This window comes from Lacerta agilis, chromosome 7, assembly GCF_009819535.1.
Source record: "Lacerta agilis isolate rLacAgi1 chromosome 7, rLacAgi1.pri, whole genome shotgun sequence".
Taxonomy (NCBI): Eukaryota; Metazoa; Chordata; class Lepidosauria; order Squamata; family Lacertidae; genus Lacerta; species Lacerta agilis.
Window position 1 is genome coordinate 38,655,840 of NC_046318.1, and position 19,559 is coordinate 38,675,398.

Here is a 19,559-nt window from a genome sequence, read left to right on the forward strand (position 1 = left end):
TTGCAAGTGGGATACAAAAGTAGAGCATATAAAATGCCCAATATAAATTTAAAAACAGAGATACAACATAAAAACCGGTAGAACAATATCGTAAAAACAAATCAAAGTAGGAATTTGGGGATCACTGCTCTGATATTCTGTAGGGTGTGGTACCACAAGTAATTTCCCCTCAATGATCTTAATTCTTACAGGTCTATACAGGGAAAAGCAGGCTTTCAGGTACCTTAGTCCTGAGTTACTGTGTTAGTAACAAGATAATTGAACATGACCCAGTAGTTCATATCCAGGCAGCGCAGTTCCATCATCACAACTGGTGTGTGTGTGTGTGTCCAGGTACCCCTCTCAACAATCAGGCTGCAGAATTCTGCACCACCTCAAATTTCAAACACATTCAGATATTGACTGGGATAAAAATCTCTACTTAGAAGGCTTGTTGAAAGACAAATTTATTTAACAGGCACTGGGAAGACAATAAGGATAGAACTTACCGAATATTTAAAGGGCAGGGGTTCCAAAGGCTAGATGCCACCATACTAAAGACCTGGTTCCAATACTATGCAGAATGGGCCTCCTGATAAGGTAATTTCTGTAGGCTGCCCTCTGCTGCAGATTGCAGGGATTGGTCAAGTATATAAAGGATGAGATAATATTTAAGATATCCTAATCCCAAATTCTATCTGGATTTGTACACCAATGCTAGTACCTTGAATTTAGCCCAGTAGCTAACTGGCAGCCAGTAAAACACTTTTAACAGTGACTTAATATTCAGGCTGAGGCATGCTTTGTACATGGGTTGGATAGGGCCCCCTACTTTTCTTCCTTCTGCCATCAGTGAGCAGTCAAGCTGCTGCATTTTGCAGCTTCATGTAGATGTTAAATAACATTGGAGACAAGATGGTCTTTGTGGCACTCCACAGCACAGCTGCCAGAGGACCAAGAGATTAACACTGATTAACACCCAGTTAATCTGAAATCGCCCCTAGAGACAGAACCAGAATCACTTTAAAACATTGGCCCCAATGTTCATCTCACAAGCAGCAATAGCATCAAAAGCCACTGTGCAGCTTGGCAGCTGAGCTGAAAAGTTAGCATTTTTCAATAAGATTGTGGGGAAAGGGACTTGTCACCAGACAGTAGGAAGAGAGACATTGTGTGAAAGCATCAGTGGGAGACTCTTGGGTCTTGATTATTTCAGTGGAGGTTATTTGCGAGTATCTGTTATCTGGATCACAGAGAGGGGATATGAAACAACTGTAGTTCAGCTTGCAGATTTCCACGATTTAAGTGTAGTTACAACCTAAAACAATGGAAACTGAGAGAAAATACTATTTTTATCCTTCAGTGTAGTTTCCTGTATTGGTTTTGTTTCATTTTGGAGTTATGGCTTATATAGAAGTGACTGTATTCATCATTGGTTTTTATTTGTCCAGTTACTCAGCTTGCTTCTATGATCCAAAAATCAGCCACTGTGGTAAAGATTCTCTTTCACTGGACTACAGTAGCTTACAAAATGCTAGAGGGTCTCATTTTCTGCTCCCACAAGTGTGTTTTTCACACATCTATTAAATATTTCCTTGGAAAAACAGTGGGCCACCCTTGTGCTTTTTGTTGATCCCTGATTGATAATGTCTGTATTGGGTCTCAAATGTACTGTCTTTCATATGAGACTGGCTTCTGTATGTTCATAGGACTTTTTCTTTCCATTAAAAATATTACTAAAATCATCCCAGGAGAACAGGATGCAGTAGACATTCCAAAGAGAGCCCCTCTGTTATAAATCTACCAATAGTTTATGAGCTGTAAAGTTTGCATTATGAAAAGGGAATTGGTGCTCTTGCAATTTCCAACTCCTGATGCAAAATCCATCTATATGTAAAGAAATAAACCTGCCAAAAGCACTTCAGCCTATAAAACAGCAGTTCCCCAAGTGTTTTAATAAATGGTCCAGAAATTTGAAAGTTCTCTTTTTCTTTTACCCTGATAGCTGCCTCCTCCCTTCTTTTCCCTTACGACGACCATGGTCCTAGTAACTTCTGAATTATAAATGCTTAATCTGCTTGTATTCCTGGCTTTGCCAGTGCATCCTAATTCAGTATTTGCAAGTCATGGGGTCTAACTAGATGTGACATTAATTGTGCTATATAAATGTCATCTGGGGTGATGCCTGAGAAGCCACCAGCGCGTGGGGGTGGGAAAGTTTATTTGGTTTGTTTCTGACCCTAGTGAGAGGAATGTCATGGAGGTATGACATTTTAAAAAGAAAATTTGGTCTAGAGTTATGTATGTCTTTGACCCAATGCAGCCATTAACATCCATATCTTGTAAGAGCCTTGAGCACCCACTTGGGAATGACTAAATACGGAGAAACTATTGGGCTACATCTGACCAATGGATTGACTCTGTGCTGGCTGGGGTTTGTGGGAGTTAAGGCTGATTAAAGACTGTCACATCAGTGTAGGCCAGGACTCAGATGGAAGACCATTACAACAGGAAATACTTTTACAATGAGGTTTTAGGGGTGACTAAGACAGGACAGTTCTGCTTCACTTATCTGGGTCAGCTTGCTGCTTTACCTACACTAGTTGTGCAGCAAATAAGGCAGGAAAAGGTTTGTGTGGCCCATTGTTTTATAGAGACCAATTTGCTTAAAATATATACTCTTAAAAGTTTGTGCCTCTGATTTCCCAGTGCATGCTGAAACACTATCATTTAGAGATATATAGTCAATATTTTAAACAATATGAAATACATTTTAATGGGTTGTAGCTGGCATTAGCTAGAACCTGAGAAGTTGTATGTGTTTCAGGATGTATTGCCAAATTTTAGGCAGAGAGTGTGATGGATATAGTGTTCAAAAACCTAATATGAAGACAGAATATTTGATATACAAAACTAACACAGAGATCTTGTGGAACCAAAGAATTTGGTGTTCCTTTCTCTTGCCTTTTGTAAATTGTTTTTGTTTAGTGTTTCTAATTTGAAATAAACCACAAATGCTCTCAGGACTTGGATCATGTACCATATGTAGTTAACTATTCATTATCCATGCTTTTCTTCACTACTGAATGCATTCATTATTTATTGTTCTAATTCTTATCACGACAGTTCTCATGATCTTCATGCTCGCAGTCAAGAGAACTGCCTATTCTTAAAATAGCCAACCTGATGACCCAGAGGTTTATAAGAAAAGGAAGTCATCCCACTGTGGTTATGCACAGCCATGTAGGCAATGGTATATTAACCGTGTAGTACATTGACTGTTTTGAAAATGGAATAGTTATACTTGTTCTACATCAGCTGACATTTTATTAAGTTGGCAGATTAATTTTAGTTACAGAAAATGGTGTCATCCCCTCTTCATTTTGGCTAGCCTTTTCACTAATTTCAGTTCCTTTCTGAAGTAGTGCAAATTTAAGTGTTTACAGTTTCTCATTGGTATTCCAATTCTTATTGGTATCTGTCTGTTTTCTTATGTTCCAGAAGTTAGTTTTAAAACTTCTTATATGTCTGCTTCTGGCAATGTAGTTCCTATACTAGTTCAAATAAGGCTATGATTTTCTTTTCCTTTCTTTTCTTTTATACAAGGCCTCCCCCCTTTATTTCAAGCTAGTGGTATCTTTATCTTTCTTGCATATTTTTGTGCAGAAGTCTGATGATTTAACAGGCTCTGTATAAGAGACCGGATGCATTTCCTGTATTTCCATTGAAATGCTCAATTTAAATGTATTCACTAAAAATATGTCAGGATTGCACTTCCGGATTTCATCTGTTACCCATACCAGCACTATTTTCTCTCTCTACCAGTTGAGTTCTGTCTAAGTATTTCAAAATGTACTGAGGTATCCACCATTCCCAGATGCATAGGCAGATATGATCTTTCCAAAACCAGGAGTCGAGAACCTGTTATCTTCCAGATGTTGCTGAACCATTGGCTATGCTGGCGGTGGCTGATGGGATTTGGAAGTCCAACAACATGAAAGGTTAGAGGTTCCTCATCCCCAGAAAGGATTAGTATCATACTAGAAGGTTGGGTAATTGTTAGGAGATGGATCTGTTTAAAGTCTTGGCTTTTTGCCATTTAATTTCTTCTTCAAGTCTCATGAAATGTGGAAGACACTTGAAATTATTTTTTTCCTGGCTGTTAAGGTGCATGCAAGATGAGATTCCTAGATAATTTTAGATATGTCTGTTAATTTATCTATTCACTTGTGCACTCTCCAGATATTCTACTGATATAACAGCAATAAAACTTTTTTTCCTCTGACAAGCGCATACAGGATGAAATTCCTAGGCAGTTTAATGTGCTTTGCTATGGTTAATGTTGTTTGTTGTATACTAATAGAAGTTATGATACATTCTGATCTTAATATTTCATCATTTTATCAATACATTTTTTTTCCTGGCAGACATTTGGCTTGTTGGCTAAAATACTTTAAATAAGCTGATCTTGTTATTTTTCTTATCATCAGCTGCTCCCGTCTTTGTTGTTTAAGGTTTTATGGTATCATTAACTACTGTTTTTTCTGGGTGTTTTTTAAATTTTCACTGTGGCTACTACAATGGAAGACTCTCATGTGCATGGTGTGGAGTTACTGTATATGGTCTATTTTGGCTGCCAATGTGGTAAAACAGAAACATGGAAAACAGATGGGAATTATTTAGCAGCTAAACAGTCTGCAGCAAGTTCCTGAAACAAAACTTTAACATAGGAACCTTATATTTTAAGTACATCAACCTAACAATTGATGATATCATGCTTCTATATGAGGAGCTTGAAGTGAAAAGTTAAACCAATGGCCATCAAAATACAGACACTAAACGTCTATAGAGAAAATGGCAAGGGCTAAAGCAAAGATGTTGACTGGAGGAGGCCCAAAATGATTTGTTATTTGAAAAGTATACAGGAAGGTTTAACTAACGCAGCTTTCTTCAGGATTTTTAAAAATCAATGTTCTGCAGCTTGTTAGCAACATTCTCCCAAGGTTAATCCTTTAATTTGGAGCTGAGAATGGTTTATAAGTGGAGAAGAGGGAGATATACTGCTTGAGGGTAGGGAACCTTTGGCAATCCAGGTGGTGCTGGACTTCCAGCTTCCATCAACTCTGACCATTGGTCATGCTAGCTGCGGCTGATGGGAGTTCAGCAACACCTGGAGGGCCATAAGTTTCCCACCCCTGCTTTAAGGAATAGTTTTCTATTTGAGCAAGTGAGAGATACGTGTGGATGCAGATTTCTGCAAACAGATGCCTTGTCTGCATTGGACATACCCATGCAGTATTATGTGCATCAATCCCCTGAATGCAAGCCTGCAAAATCAGGTTGTGCAAATGCAGTGATACAAACCTTGTCAATTTTTCCAGGTTGATTGATAGCCTGGCTGGGGTATCGACTCCATGTGTCCAAACCCCCCCCCCCCATAGGTGATGTTGTTGTCATATCCAACATCATTAGTCAGCGTTGACCTAGCCATTAAGCAGAGTGAGGCAGCTGCTTCAGGCTGTAAATGGTGGTGAGCAGCAAGGAGGTATTGGGCAACAGAGCTGTGTGTGCCACATGCCCTGTGCTATGTGGCCTTTTAAGCTTGCCTGCTGCTCCCAGGTGTGGATGATGCTGTCCCATCATCAGTGTTAAATTAAGATTCAGTTGCTAGTCCGGTCCAGTATATGGAATTGGGAGCGGGGTTGAGGGCATGGCATCTTAACTTTCACCTCATGCAATCCACTGTTTTGGATCAACCTCAGATTAGTCATCAATTGGGAAGATGCATGCCTGCAGAGTATTAGATTAAATGTAATTGAGAAAAAGAAAGAATGGAGGGCACCAGTGTAAAAATGAAGAGAAAGGAGACCCTGAAGGTCCACTGTAAAATGATAAATTGGGGGAACATGTTTAAACCATTCAAAGGATAACTAAAGCACCCTGCTCTTCAGAGAAACTATGTTGGGTCTAATCATTTTCATTTGAAGTTTCATATTTTTTCATTTATAATTGCACATGCTGTAGAATATTATGAACACCAATTTGAACCTACTGCAGAAAACTACAAGCACCAACACTCTCATTATACATGAGGCATGTTTATTTTCTAGCTTTAACTGAAACCAGGTTATCTGCTTGTGATATGATTATCCTTGCTGCACTCTCTTTCGATTACTGATTATTTAAAATATTTTCTTATTAATATGTCATTAATATAGACAAATATGTCTATTAGTCATAATAGCATTATAGTTTATATTCCAATGTTGTATTCCATTACTCAACCACCGACGTCAGCTATCTAATTTTGTCCCTGCAATAGATCTTATCTGTTGACTGTATCTAATATTTAAATTAGATATCCCTTAAGCAAGTCTTGAGGTGCAATCTTTTGCAGTCAAGTAGAAGGCCAGCAATTATCCTCCACATAATTAATTAAGACAGTCAGAGGAACCATTCTAAAGTTAACCCCAGTTGCTGGATAAACAACAGTTTGAAACAGTAAATTTGAGCATGATTGAATGAATGTTTATTATTACGGCCCAACAGCCAGCATACTTTGAGCAGGATTTTATAATCACTGAAATGGCAACATTCTGCTTAGCAATTCTATAACTTGATTCTATCTCTGATAAAAAAAATCTTGCTTTTTAAAAAATTGGCTTGAGTAACATACCTGTGATATATCATTTTGTTATGGACTTCCTATATGCTATAACGAATTGAGAATATTGTAGCTGCCAAATAATGGTAATAAATGAATGGAAAACAATTAAATCAAAAATGAAAAAGGATGTTAATGAATCCCCTTCCTTTATATTTTGCTATAGGCTTGACCTGGGAAAAAACACTCCGGCAAATTGGATTTGAAAGGTAAGCATTGGGTGTTGATTTTCTTCTGTACACAAAACCGATTTTTGAAATTGAGAGAGAGAATAAATAGAAAAGTTAGCAAATACTCATGTTCAGCAACTGAGATTTATTCTTGACACTGTTTGTAATATTTGAATATTTAATTATATTCACACACATTGGGAGCCAGTGTGGTGTAGTGATTAGCGTTTCAGACTTGGACTTTGGAAACCAAGGTGCAAATCCCCGCTCAGCCATGGAGCTCACTGGGTGATCTTGGGCCAGTCTCTGCATCTCAGCCTAACCTACATCACAGAGTTGCTGTGAGGCTTAACGTTTTGTAATTAGATAATTCATTCTTATTTTGAACACTATTGTTGTTATTTCTAACCTTGGAGAATAGTAACACTTGGCCATTTAGATTTTCTATTTCACATGAGATAATCTTTCAAAATGTTGTAGCTTGAGCAAAGTAGCTTAATATTCAGGAAATGTCTTGGGTAAAGAGCATTTCAGTTAAATGGAAGGTACCTAGGTTTCATAGATTTAAATGAAGTTTGTATATGTATTGATTTTTGAGACAGTAAAAGATGACTGTAACATGATGCAATAGTAATCACTCTTAACAGAATCTCTTACATGAATTTTCTTGGTGCCAGTAGAGCTTAAACTTCCCCTCCCCACATCTGCCCCCTATGCCTGGCATTTAATTTTAAAATAAAAAACAGAATTTGCTAATCACTCTTTTAAATTTACATCTGGTTGGCCCTGAGAGCACTCCTGAAATGCAGTGACAATCCAATTCAACATAAATATTGCTTCAGACTTGTTTATGGCATGCATGTATGTACCTAAAATTGTGAATTTTTGACTTCTCCTTCTCCCGCTTCTGAAGTTACGATATAAATTCTAAGAGCCCCAAACATATGTCACTGTATGACCTAAAATTAAAAACGTATGTGTGAAAATGACATTCAGACTATTGTGTCTGTATCTGCTAAAAGTTTGAATATGGGATGTGGGAGGAGTTAGCAGGTATTCAAATGAGACTCTGCCAAATGCGCTGCAAGTTTCTGGTTGCCCCAAGACCTATTGGGAAGGTGGAATAATCAATTGCTTGTCTCCCATCTCTGGAAGCACAACATTTCTAGATCTTGTGCGAGTCTAGGTTTTGGAGGGCCCCTCTACCACAGTGCTACCTTTTGATGGATTGCCAAGCAGAAAGCCAATGAACAAGCAGGCAGCAGCATCTACCAATACTTTTTGTTTATTGCTTCACCATTGTCAGGACCAGGATGAAAGGCAGCAAACTATGGTAGTAGGCTGGAATGGTGAAAGAGGAATAGCAGGTCTGGGGCTCTGGTCAGTGTGTGGCATGGGTGTGAGCCCTCAGCAGATGTCAGCCCAGATCCTTGATGCTGGCCCTGATCTTAAGGTGGTACTTAACATGGGCAGACTGGCTATTCTACTGGAAATGAGAATTGAGCATCCCACAAAGCTTCGGCCTTTTTACTCCTGATCATGGGATGGTGGGGCCTGAGGCTGCTGAGGTGTTGTTGGGGAGGGAGTTGCTACTCTTGTTGCTGCTGGAGATTTTCTCTTTTTTGTATCTTTTGCTGTGATTTATGTGGAAATTGTTTAGTTTGGTTTTGTATTTTATATTTTGTATTTTTGTATTTACTATTGATGGCTACTTTTGTTATGTTGTAGTTATGTATTTTTTCATTATGTAAGGTGCCTTGAGCATGGCTTGAACTGTTGAAAGGCGGCATACAGATAAAATTATGTAATGTATGTTAACAGATGCTGGATTGCTACATCTAGTCTAAATTTACCATCTAGTCTGATGAAGAGCTCTGGAGAACTTGAAACTTATAGTATTATATTTCACCATATTTTCTGTATATCATTTTGTATGAAACATATACAATCTAAGCTAAAACGCCTGTGACTTTTAGCATAATAAAATAGTGAATCTGGTTATTTTTTGTATAGCAAGTAAAGCACAGCAGCGTCACAGGACATCACATATTTAGAGTGTATGGGTTGCTGAAAGTAGTGCACAGACCTCAGTGCGTCTTCACACTTGTTTAGGATCATAGCTGGTGATGTGTACACTGACTTCCCTTGTTTAAATTAAGATGTTTCTAAACTGATTTAGTGATGTTGGCAAGTTTATACACAGATGAGTCATAAGACTACTCACTGTTAGAGATGCTGCATAATCATAGGATAATTAAAAGGGACATGTGAAGCATATATATATATATATATATATATATATATATATATATATATATATATAATATTTGGAGGCAATCAGCAACTTCTGCATGCGATGTAATGTTTATAACAAGTGGGATTATAGGAATATAAACAGGAAGGTCATCAGAAGTCCTCTACAATTCTCATCTAGAAAAGTCTCTTTCCCCAATTTTGATTTTGCAGAATGTGTTGCTCTGCCTACAGGCCTCTCTTTTCTCTACACTCCCACAAAAATGCTGCAAAAAAGTGCAGTATTGTTTCTGTGCAAGGACAGAATGAAGCACAGGGGTTGGTTTGTACACCTGTGATTTGTGAACCAGTTCACACTGACAGCAAGTAAAGGTGCAACTTATTTGTACACAAATTCCTTCTTTGAGACTTCTATGCACCTGTTGACAGTAGGAAAGTAATTTGCTGTGAATTAGTCCTCCAAGCAATTACTTCTACTGTGAGGGCAAACCTGCTTCCACAATTGCTTTTTTTTTTTTTTACAGGGCACTCCCATTGGGGGAATAGATTAAATTCACACAGAGAGGATATATTTCTCTCTCTCTGTGTGTGTGTGTGTGTGTGTGAGTGAGTGTGTGAGTGCGTGCGTGCGTGCGTGCGTGCGTACACAAACACATTTGGCTGTCTCAGCAGGCTGCAATTAATCTTTCCTTCTGAAAAGTAACGCATTATCAGGGCCTGTTCCCTTCCACATGATTCCCATTGCCAACCAAGTATGCCACACAATCCCATATATACTAGAAGATGAGACAAAACAATGGATACACCTAGAGAGGGACACAATTGAAAATACGTGCACCACAGCATATCCATTCCTCCCAAACAAACTAAGGAAAATTCCTACAACAGGTACAAACAGGCCATGCTTAAAGCATGGAAAGCAGAAATAGGCAAACTATCCTCAACCCTATCCCCACTAATTCCCCTGGCTTACCACCCATTATTCCACCATGCAGCACGAAACATCCAGATAAAAACCTGGCAAACCAAAGGCCTATATCGCCTAACAGACTTCTATAAAAATAACAAACCCGTATCAACATAAGAAATACAGGACAAACTAGAAGACACCCAAATACCCTGGTTAACTCACCACCAATTACATGCCCTCCTAAACAATCCACTAGTAAAATCAGCAGCAACTAAGCCCCTGACAACCTTCAAAAACCTCTTCCTAACAACAAAGGGACATGGCAAAGGGATGGTATCTGCAATATACAAAATACTACTCCAAAACCCCACGAACCCCCTAGACGTAATCAAAAAACAATGGGAGGATGACATAGGCTATGAGATTAACCCCACTCAGTAGACTGTGGTCTAAATCCCCCTTTAAATCCATATCAACAAAAAGAAAAGAACTCACTCTTAACTCACCTACAGGTGGTATCCAACACCAGAGAAATTAGTGCTAATATGCCCAGGAACCTCACCAAAATGCTGGAGAGGGTGCATCTCCACAGAGACATACTTCCACATGTGGTGGGAATGCCCCAAACCCCAACTATTCTGGACAACAGCCATAAAAGAAATATGCAAAATAACTGAGCAAGTATTAGAAATCACCCTGGAACTGGCCTACTGTGGTGGCCTGGGAGTCAGACTCAGATGCTGAACCTGAGGGATCCCAGCCTGCACAGGATTCCCCACCTCCAGAACCAGCTGAGCCAGGGCTAGGGCTTGAGCCTGAAGGATCCCCACCTGTGCTGGATCCCCAGGTGCAGGCATCAGCAGAGTCTGCTCTGGCTCCTGATGGGGTGGAGGACCCATTGCCTGCAGGTGCTCCACTCCCAGCCTCATCAGAGGAAGCTGAGGCGGCCTCTGGGTGCAGTAACCCACCAACCTCTCCTGAGCTGCAGAGGCTCAGGGCAGAGAGGCGAAGAGAGCTAAGTGCTTACAGGAGGAGTGCTCGCCTCCAGGCCCGGAGGAGAGCCGAGTCTCCAGAGGATCGGGGCCGCCCTAAGCATAAGGCCAGATAAAAGCCAGCCAGCCCCAGCCCAAGTTGCGTGAGCAACTTAGCTGCGAACGTATGCTTGACCTGCAACCTCGTGCCTGCACCTGCCTTAGACCTTGACCTGCTCCCTGCCTCGCTCCCCGCCGGACTGACCTCCTTTGGACCCCTAGACCCAGGACTGGACTTGGACCTCGCTTCACGAACAAACCCCCGGGGCCAGCACACCTACTAAACATCTTCCAAGACAATAATGCCCACTCACATCACAAAGAACTCATCATCCACCTGCTCTCAGCAACCAGAAACATCATAACCAGACATTGGAGAGACCTGTCAGGAGTAAGCATGGACCAATGGTACCAAATAGTATGGGAAACAGTAAAATTAACCAATAAACCGACATGGGGACAAATAGAAGAAGACACCTTCACCCTGGTATGGCTCCCCTTTATCACATACACAGCCCAACAAGACGACGACAAGAATCCACCAACAGCATACGAATCAATATGGGTAACCTGATCCAAAATATCCACCCACCCCACTCACACATAAAAACAAAGCTCACCACAGCCAACCACAAACAAGCAACCGAGCCCTAGGCCAACCTCTTTTCCCCCTCCACCTCTTTCCCCCTTTTCTTCCTAATGTAACACTAATGTCTCAACAAATGAAAGTGATCTGTAGAAAATGTAACTTGAAAAAAGGGACATTGCACATACTTTTGTAAACCAAGAAATCTTTAATAAAAAAAATGCATTTAAAAAATAAATAAATATAAAAACACAACAATACTGCATTTCATCCTCATAAACCCAATAGTTTAACAGTAGTGTATGTGTGAATGCATGCTTGTTATATCTGTTGCCCAGGGGAGCGGGGAGAGAAGCAACTAGGCAACAAAAAGATGCATCTTGAAATTTTATATTTGCACAATAAGGACATCATTCTGGACAATTCAGTGAATTTTCTGTGTTCTTCCACTAAAGTAAGTTTTTTGTGATTAGCAGTTTAAATACAGCTGATAAGTTGCCAAGTGAAACATAAATAATAGCTCTTGAGAAACTCTGATTTAACTGCCCAGATTCATGATGCATCGTTTTAGATGACATAAAGAAACATTTTGGCCAAGAGAGCTGCAGCATGTCTAACAACAACAAAAAATTCTTGGCATTTAACATGTGTCACTTGTGTTGTGCATGTCACTGTGGTTGTAGATGTTGCAAAACAGCTCATAACTTTTTTCTCTGACTGCCAAACTCTTGTTACAATACTCTTATTTTGTGGGATCAGATCTATGAAAACCATTTTTGCCCACTGGCGGGGAAAACCTCAGCTCTTTAATTGTGGGAACTTACCCTTTGTTGAAATATAGCTGTATCAGCTCATGTTAGACTTGATATTGTTTGTGCATGAAGCTCATATTTGTGGAGGTGCAGCAGTGGAGTTGAATACTGTATAATAGTCAATGTCCTAGAGGAAACCATTCACTTGTTTGCCATTGGTTTTTGCTGAACTGGGTTAATCATACACTGTCTTTAATTACTTAAATCTGTCAGCTGCATCTTATGATATATGCACTAAATGTTTGTGGTGTAACTACCGATTCACTTTTGCTTCACTAATTATGGTCTTGCTATTTTACTAATCACTTTTGTGCCTTGTCACACCAGGGCTGGCTCTGGTAAACTGAAAAGGGCAAGTCACCCACCTCAGAAGCATTGTGGCAGATGACAGGATTTGGTGGGGAAGGCTTTTACATTGCTTTTTAATTGCTGACCTAACTTAACAGGTTTACTGCTGACACTCTGCATCCACTGTAGCTACATTTATTTTAAAGCTAATTTATACATTCACCACTTTTTTTAAAATGTTCTTTTCTGCCACCATCTCAGTTACCCATGGCTCTGTCTAAATCCATTATAGCAGGGTTATTAGAGATACTTTTCAGTCCTGAGATTTTGGGAAAACATCTTCTCAGGTACCGGTATTTACCAACATTTTGCCGTTTTCTCGGATGCTAAACTTCTACTTTAAGCAGTGTGTGTGTGAGATTGTGTGTACAGTATATATATCACATCAGAGCAGCCAAACAATGTGGAAGCTGAAACATTTTGTTGTAAGAATTCATTATGTTAGGTTTTGTTAGTCACAGAAATAAACATACAGCTGAAGTGCTGTTTGATGCTTTACAATCTCTGTGTGCAGAATTTACCCACAGAGAGATACAGCTGTATAACACAGCCCCTGCACCAAATGGCAGCAACAAAAATGCTACATCATCTGAGGCTCTTGCTTGTCACCCACTGAGGTATAGGCTATATATGCCATGCTTCATTTGTAGATCTCAGGGCGGTTCACAACATAAATACTCAATCTAAATTATTTTGGAAGTCAATTATGCAAGCTTTGCTAGTAACGAAAATCATTTTAAGTACAAAAGTTAAATGCTTTCATGACCTACATATTTTCTAACCTTACTATGAGTTTCTAAGGAACTTAAAAACCATTAGATGATTGTTTCTGCCAGATACCTCAGTACAAAGAGAAGTTCTACTATGAAACATTTGCCCATCTTCATTTGCTTGTACAGTCGTACCTCGGGTTATGTACGCTCCAGGTTGCGTACTTTTCAGGTAACGAACTCCGCTAACCTGGAAGCGCGCGTGCGCGATTTGCACATGCACATAGCATTTTTTCTGGGTTTTTCAGTCTGCGCATGCGCAGAACGAATTGTTCGGGTTACGTCCTTTTTGGGTTACGTATTGTAACCCAGAACGGATTAAGTACGTAACCCGGGGTACCACTGTAGCGCATTTGGCAAAATATTTGCATATGATTTCTTAAGTGATACTGGTCCTGCTGCTCCTTGTGCTTATTTTCCTTTCAGCTAAATTAATTTCAGAATATTTTTTCTGCCGTTTAATTCAGATCTTTGACAGAATCAAGTATCTGATACATGCTATTTTATTGCTGGTGTTGTTTTGACTGTTGCCAATGTTTTTCTTGGCATTACCTAACCTCCTGTGGACACCAGTAGCTAGGGAATGTATTAACCACCAGCAGCATATGAACTGGTCTTTGTTTGAATCTGGAGAGCAATTTGGTGTTGCAGTTCGTCCAAAGAGTTACAGCTTGCATGCTATAATAATTTGCCTTTGTCTTTTTAATTTTGCTCTTTATCTTTTGCTCATGAATAAATAATAAAGAGACTTCAAAGAAAAACTGGAGCACAAACGAGCAATGATGATCATGTCTATTGGTATACTGTGGTTACATAATATGTCCAGGGTTTCTGAAAAACGGCACTGCTCCATGTATTTATATACGTCTGTGGTGTAAGTTATTATTGCAAATGATTCATATTTCATTTATGCCTCAACAATATAAACTCGCTTGGCCCTCTCTAGCAACACATCAGTCTCCCAAACTCCTATGCTTGCTTCCCCAGAAAAGTTGCTTTTAGCACACCCATGCCTGCTGTTAATTTCTCTAGCAGCTGTGAGGTCCCAGTCAGAGATTAGTGGTCCAGCAACATAGATCAGTGATGCCTGAGGAAGTTGATGTTTATGAACTCTTATATGAACTTATGCCATCTGCATCTCCCAGAGTAATGTGTGAATCAGAACTTAATTACAAACTAGCTTTTACAGCTCCAGAATGTTCCAATAGAGTTCTCAGCTAAAACAAAACAAAAAAATGCACTAAAATGCATACCCGTATTTCACTGCATCCTGTCACCAACACGCAATACTTGCACCCCCCCCCCTTTTCGGACCCCAAAAGTAGTCCCAGAGCATTCCCCGTGTGATAGTCATAGGGTAACTTCTGAGGCTCTGCTAGGCCTTAGGCCCATTCCTTTCCTCCTCCAGCCACTGCTGCCTCTGCTCCCCTCATACCTCGCCATCTTGGCCATGAGCTCCTAGGCTGAGTGCAGGGTGGGGAACGTTATTCCCCATCCTCCAGCTGCTGCTTTTTTATTGCTGTTTCAGCAGGAACTGATGCCAGGCACAGCTGGGCCACGTGGGCTAAGGGGAGATGCAGCGGGCATCGGCTCGTTTGCTGTTCCCACGGCATTCGTTACTGGAACTTCCTGTCCAAATTTGAATGGCTGTTCTGCTCTTGCAATACAAAGTATAGATAGGTTTCGTTCACCATAGAGATTCTGATAGATGAGTGCTGCCACTGCATGTAAGTAGGCTGGACAAGAGAACATCTTTACAAGGGAGGCTTCATTTTTACAGAAAGGTATGCTAGTGTCTTTCCATTTTATCTCCCTATGGTCCCAATAACAACAGTTACTTATCTTTGGCTTGCGCTCTCCCAGCTCCTCTGATCCACCTACTGTTGTCCCCACTTTTCCCCCTTGCATAATGGTCGTACTTTCGTATTTACCCACGTAATAGCCGTACCCTCCCCCTTTTTGGAAAGGAAAAAATGGGCACAAAAATACGACCATTATGAGGTGAAATACAGTATTTTCAGCAAACATGGGGCAGATATGGAAATATATTATAAAATGTCTTTTATGCAGCCTTTTATGCAACTTTTTTGTTTATGTTTATTGGTTATGAAAGTAGAGTGATCCAGAACTTTTGCTGGCATAATAAAGGTAAAGGTACCCCTGACCGTTAGCTCCAGTCGCGGACAACTCTGGGGTTGCGGCGCTCATCTCGCTCTATAGGCCGAGGAAGCCGGCGTTTGTCTACAGACAGTTTCTGGATCATGTGGCCAGCATGACTAAGCCGCTTCTGGCGAACCAGAGCAGCACATGCAAACGCCGTTTACCTTCCTGCCGGAGCAGTACCTATTTATCTACTTGCACTTTGACGTGCTTTCGAACTGCTAGGTGAGCAGGAGCTGGAACCGAACAACGGGAGCTCACCCTGTTGTGGGGATTCAAACCGCCGACCTTCTGATCGGCAAGCCCAAGGATCAGTGGTTTAGACCACAGCGCCACCCATGTAATAAATGAATGTAAATTAATACCAGTGGCTGAATTGCTTGGTAAAATGGGAGAAAGAAGCTATTTGTGATCTCACAATTGCTGGTTAAATAGCTTCTGGTCTAAAAATTCAAAGCATGGAAATGCTGATGAAATATTGATTTTGTTGTGTGTAGGTTAATTAGCCAAGGATTAGTTATTAATTACAGGAGATGAAAGTAAAGTAAACCAATTGAAAATGGAGGGAAATGCTAGGTATAAAAATTTCAGATGATCAGTGGAAATGCATTTTTTGTTGATGGTTCAAACATCTCTCCATATTTTCTTCCAAAATAAAATTACAGTGGTACCTTGGTTTGCATATGTCTTGGTTTGCATACGTTTTGGATTTAAACACATCAAACCCAATTTTTTTGGATTACGGACAATTTTTTTTTTTTGGAGGCCCCATTGGTGAAAGCGCGCCTTGGGTTACAACCTGCTTTGGTTTACAAACAGACCTCCAGAATGGATTATGGTTGTAAACCAAGGTACTGTACCATTGTACTACAAAAATATAATCTGAAGCCAGGAATATTTGTCGAAAATTTGAGAGAACTATGTCAGTTTCATTCATATATATGGTGGACTTGTTCAGAAGTCAGCATAGAATTACTTGTTGACCTCATATCTTCAATTTCAATTATCTTAATGGTGATGGTTTTGATTTTGCTGAATTGCCCTAGACTAGTCATATCTTGGCTTCAATGTAAAACAAGATCTGTAAACAACTGTAAAACTGTATAAATGTTTTCTAGTCTGACTTGTTCCTGTTTTAATTCCTTGATGTGCTGTGTATATATTGGCATGATTACATGTAGTGATCTGCAGACTATATCTAGGCTCATGTTCTTTAATTATTTCCTCTGCATGTATTTTTTTAGTTATTGCTTTCTGCTTGTGGTGCAGCTTCAGAGCCCTAAATGTAGAGTACCATGAAACCCCAAGATGAGTGCCCTTTGTATCCAAATGTTAAGGAGGATTTTATCATGCATCACATGCTGATATGCAATAGTCTGTTGGGAAAAATAGTAATATTCATCCATAGTCTGAGTAGTGTCAGGTTGTGTATCCATAGAATGATCAGAGGAGGACTGACTGCTGGCAGGAGTGTAGAGAGAAGAAATGTCATGGTGCATCTGCAGCAGCACAACTGGACGCCTTCATCTGCCCCAGCTGCAACAAAACATGTCTCTTCCATATCCATCTCTACAACCACAGCAGGTGCTGCAACCTTCCAACAGTTCAACCTCAGTCCCAAAGGCTCACTCCTCAGTTGTCTTCTGAGACAGACAGATGCCAACAACGAGTGGTATTCAGTGATAGTCCTATTCAGAGAAGAATTACGACAAATAACTGAGGTCCATTAATTTCACTGGGTCTACTCTGAGTAAAAGTTAGTTGAGTACAACTCCAGGCAAAGTACACCTTGGGTGAAGAGATACTTTTGTGGTAGACTTTGCCTCAGGATTTCCCAGAAGCCACCAGCAACTACCACATGGTCCAGCCTAGGTCCTTGAATTTGCAAATTAAAAAGTGTTGCCAATATATCAAAGACCAAGCATGCTTATCAGCAGATAAAATAGTTAGATTCCACATTAGTAGAATCTGAACAAATATCTCCTTGTCAACCAAGTCCAAGTCTTTAACCGCTTCTGTCATAAATAGCTTACCATGTTGGCTTGTTGTTGCCATAAATTTGTAAGAACTGGCATACAGTAGACTATAAATCTCAGTGGGAATGCACTTCTCACTCTTTCTATTTGTTAGTGCTCTCCAAGATTTGAATGTTCTTTCCTCTGACATGACCATACCCTTTGCCTTTTCCAGCTGGAGGCTTGAGCTCTTCTTAGGGTGATGGTGGCAATGGTGGCTTGTTCATACCAAGTGTTAGTGCTTGTCATTTTTATCTCCTTCCTCCTCCTCCATCTTGGAACTGCTTTTCAGGTTACAGCAGTCCTCCTCAATATAAGTTTCCAGATTTATTGTTAAAACTATTGCTCCTTCTTTTCCATAGCTCCTTTCCCCCCAAGGTTACCCAGGAACTTTTACTGTAATGATAAATGTGTTCGTCGGACTCTTTCAATTTCTCTGTCTACCCTCTCCTTTGTATGTCATGGATCCCCCCCTCCCCACTTTTTGGACAGGTTTTATTTGCAGTTTTGCATTTTTACCCCTCCAGATGCACTGCTGGTTCATGAAGAATAAATAGGTATAGAAACAAATGCACAGCTGTAGGTGTTGCACAGAATATAGGATTGGCATTGAATTATCCAGGATTGTGATGGTCAGGAAATCAATGCTCAGCATGAGGTCTACCATTAAAAAAATAATCTGGGCAGTGCAGTGAACACCTAATTTGGCTTGTATGGGAAAACAGATGGGGCATAAGAAATAGCATGGAGGGGAGTATCCGAATTTACATTTGGCACAAGTCTGCTTTTTGTATGCAGCACAGTCCTATAAATGTTGCATGCTTTATGTAAGTAATGAGGCTGCCAACCTTGGCACGTGCATTCAAGTTGTTAAATAGCATAATGATGTTTGGAAAGCAAACATTTGGCAAATGTTTGGTTGATATGTGGGTGAACACTTTTGCCAAACAGCCCCCCCCCCATTTCACAATATAGCTATCTAGAGAGAGTGAGATGTGTATTTGGTTTGAAAATATATGAGTAATTATTAAGGCTTTGAATATTTTTCAAGAAACTTGGAAGTTTTATGCTTGCTAAAGTCTGTGCCAAGTTTTTTTTATGTTATGCATTTTATACTTCTCTGATTTCCCCCTATATTTTACTTCAGAACACAAAACTTTTTCTACATTAAAATATCAGGAATTTAAATATATTATTATGATGCATTAAAAAGTTTTTGTCACCGCCCCAGTACTATATTATGTGTGGTGGTGGTATGGCTTTTTTTTTGGCAAAGGAGAGGGGGGGGAGCTTTTGCTTGTTCTTGTGCCCATGTTTTGGGACTGTCTTGCAGACAAATGCAGAGCACAATGTAATTAGGCGGCAGATCCTTACTTTCTTATTTCACCCAATGAATTGTGTTCAAAATGTAACACAACAACAACGTGTGGGGTACGCATGGGGAGAGGATGAGCCAAATCCTTTTGTGTTAGTGTTAATCTTTGTGCTTGCACAACCAGAATAGCACCCAAGATTCCTGCTTCCCCCGCACATCACTCTGCAATAGCATCCACTGATGCCGGAGTGTCATCGCACTGGCAACACATTTTTTTTTCTGCTGATGAAGCACTGTGCTTCATTGGCACAGGGAATGTAACTTGAGCATAAGACTGCGAATGGCTGTAACTCTGGAAAGATACGTGCATGAACCCTGAGTGCATCTTTGAGGCATCTTTGAAGATTCTGCTGAAGCCATTCATATGGCCGGAGGGGAATGCAGCCTGCCAATTCAGCAGCATGAGTGACTGTAACATGAAGTTCAGACGCATCTCCAGCTACATGTACAATTCTACCCTGTGTACATGCACTGGAATTGCAAATG

The 19,559-nt window shown here is 40.1% G+C and overlaps 1 protein-coding gene across 2 annotated transcripts in view; it reads left to right on the plus strand.

Moving 5' to 3' along the window:
• The window catches only part of PIEZO2 (piezo type mechanosensitive ion channel component 2), a 207,668-nt gene that overhangs the window by 83,007 nt on the left and 105,102 nt on the right, over positions 1-19,559 (plus strand). For both annotated transcript variants that reach the window (XR_004427021.1, XM_033154879.1), the window contains exon 4: positions 6,810-6,852. Coding sequence is in view for 1 of the 2 variants with exons in the window: in XM_033154879.1 (XP_033010770.1) it covers positions 6,810-6,852 (43 nt within the window). In the remaining variant the exon portion in view is untranslated. The remainder of the gene's footprint in view (positions 1-6,809; positions 6,853-19,559) is intronic.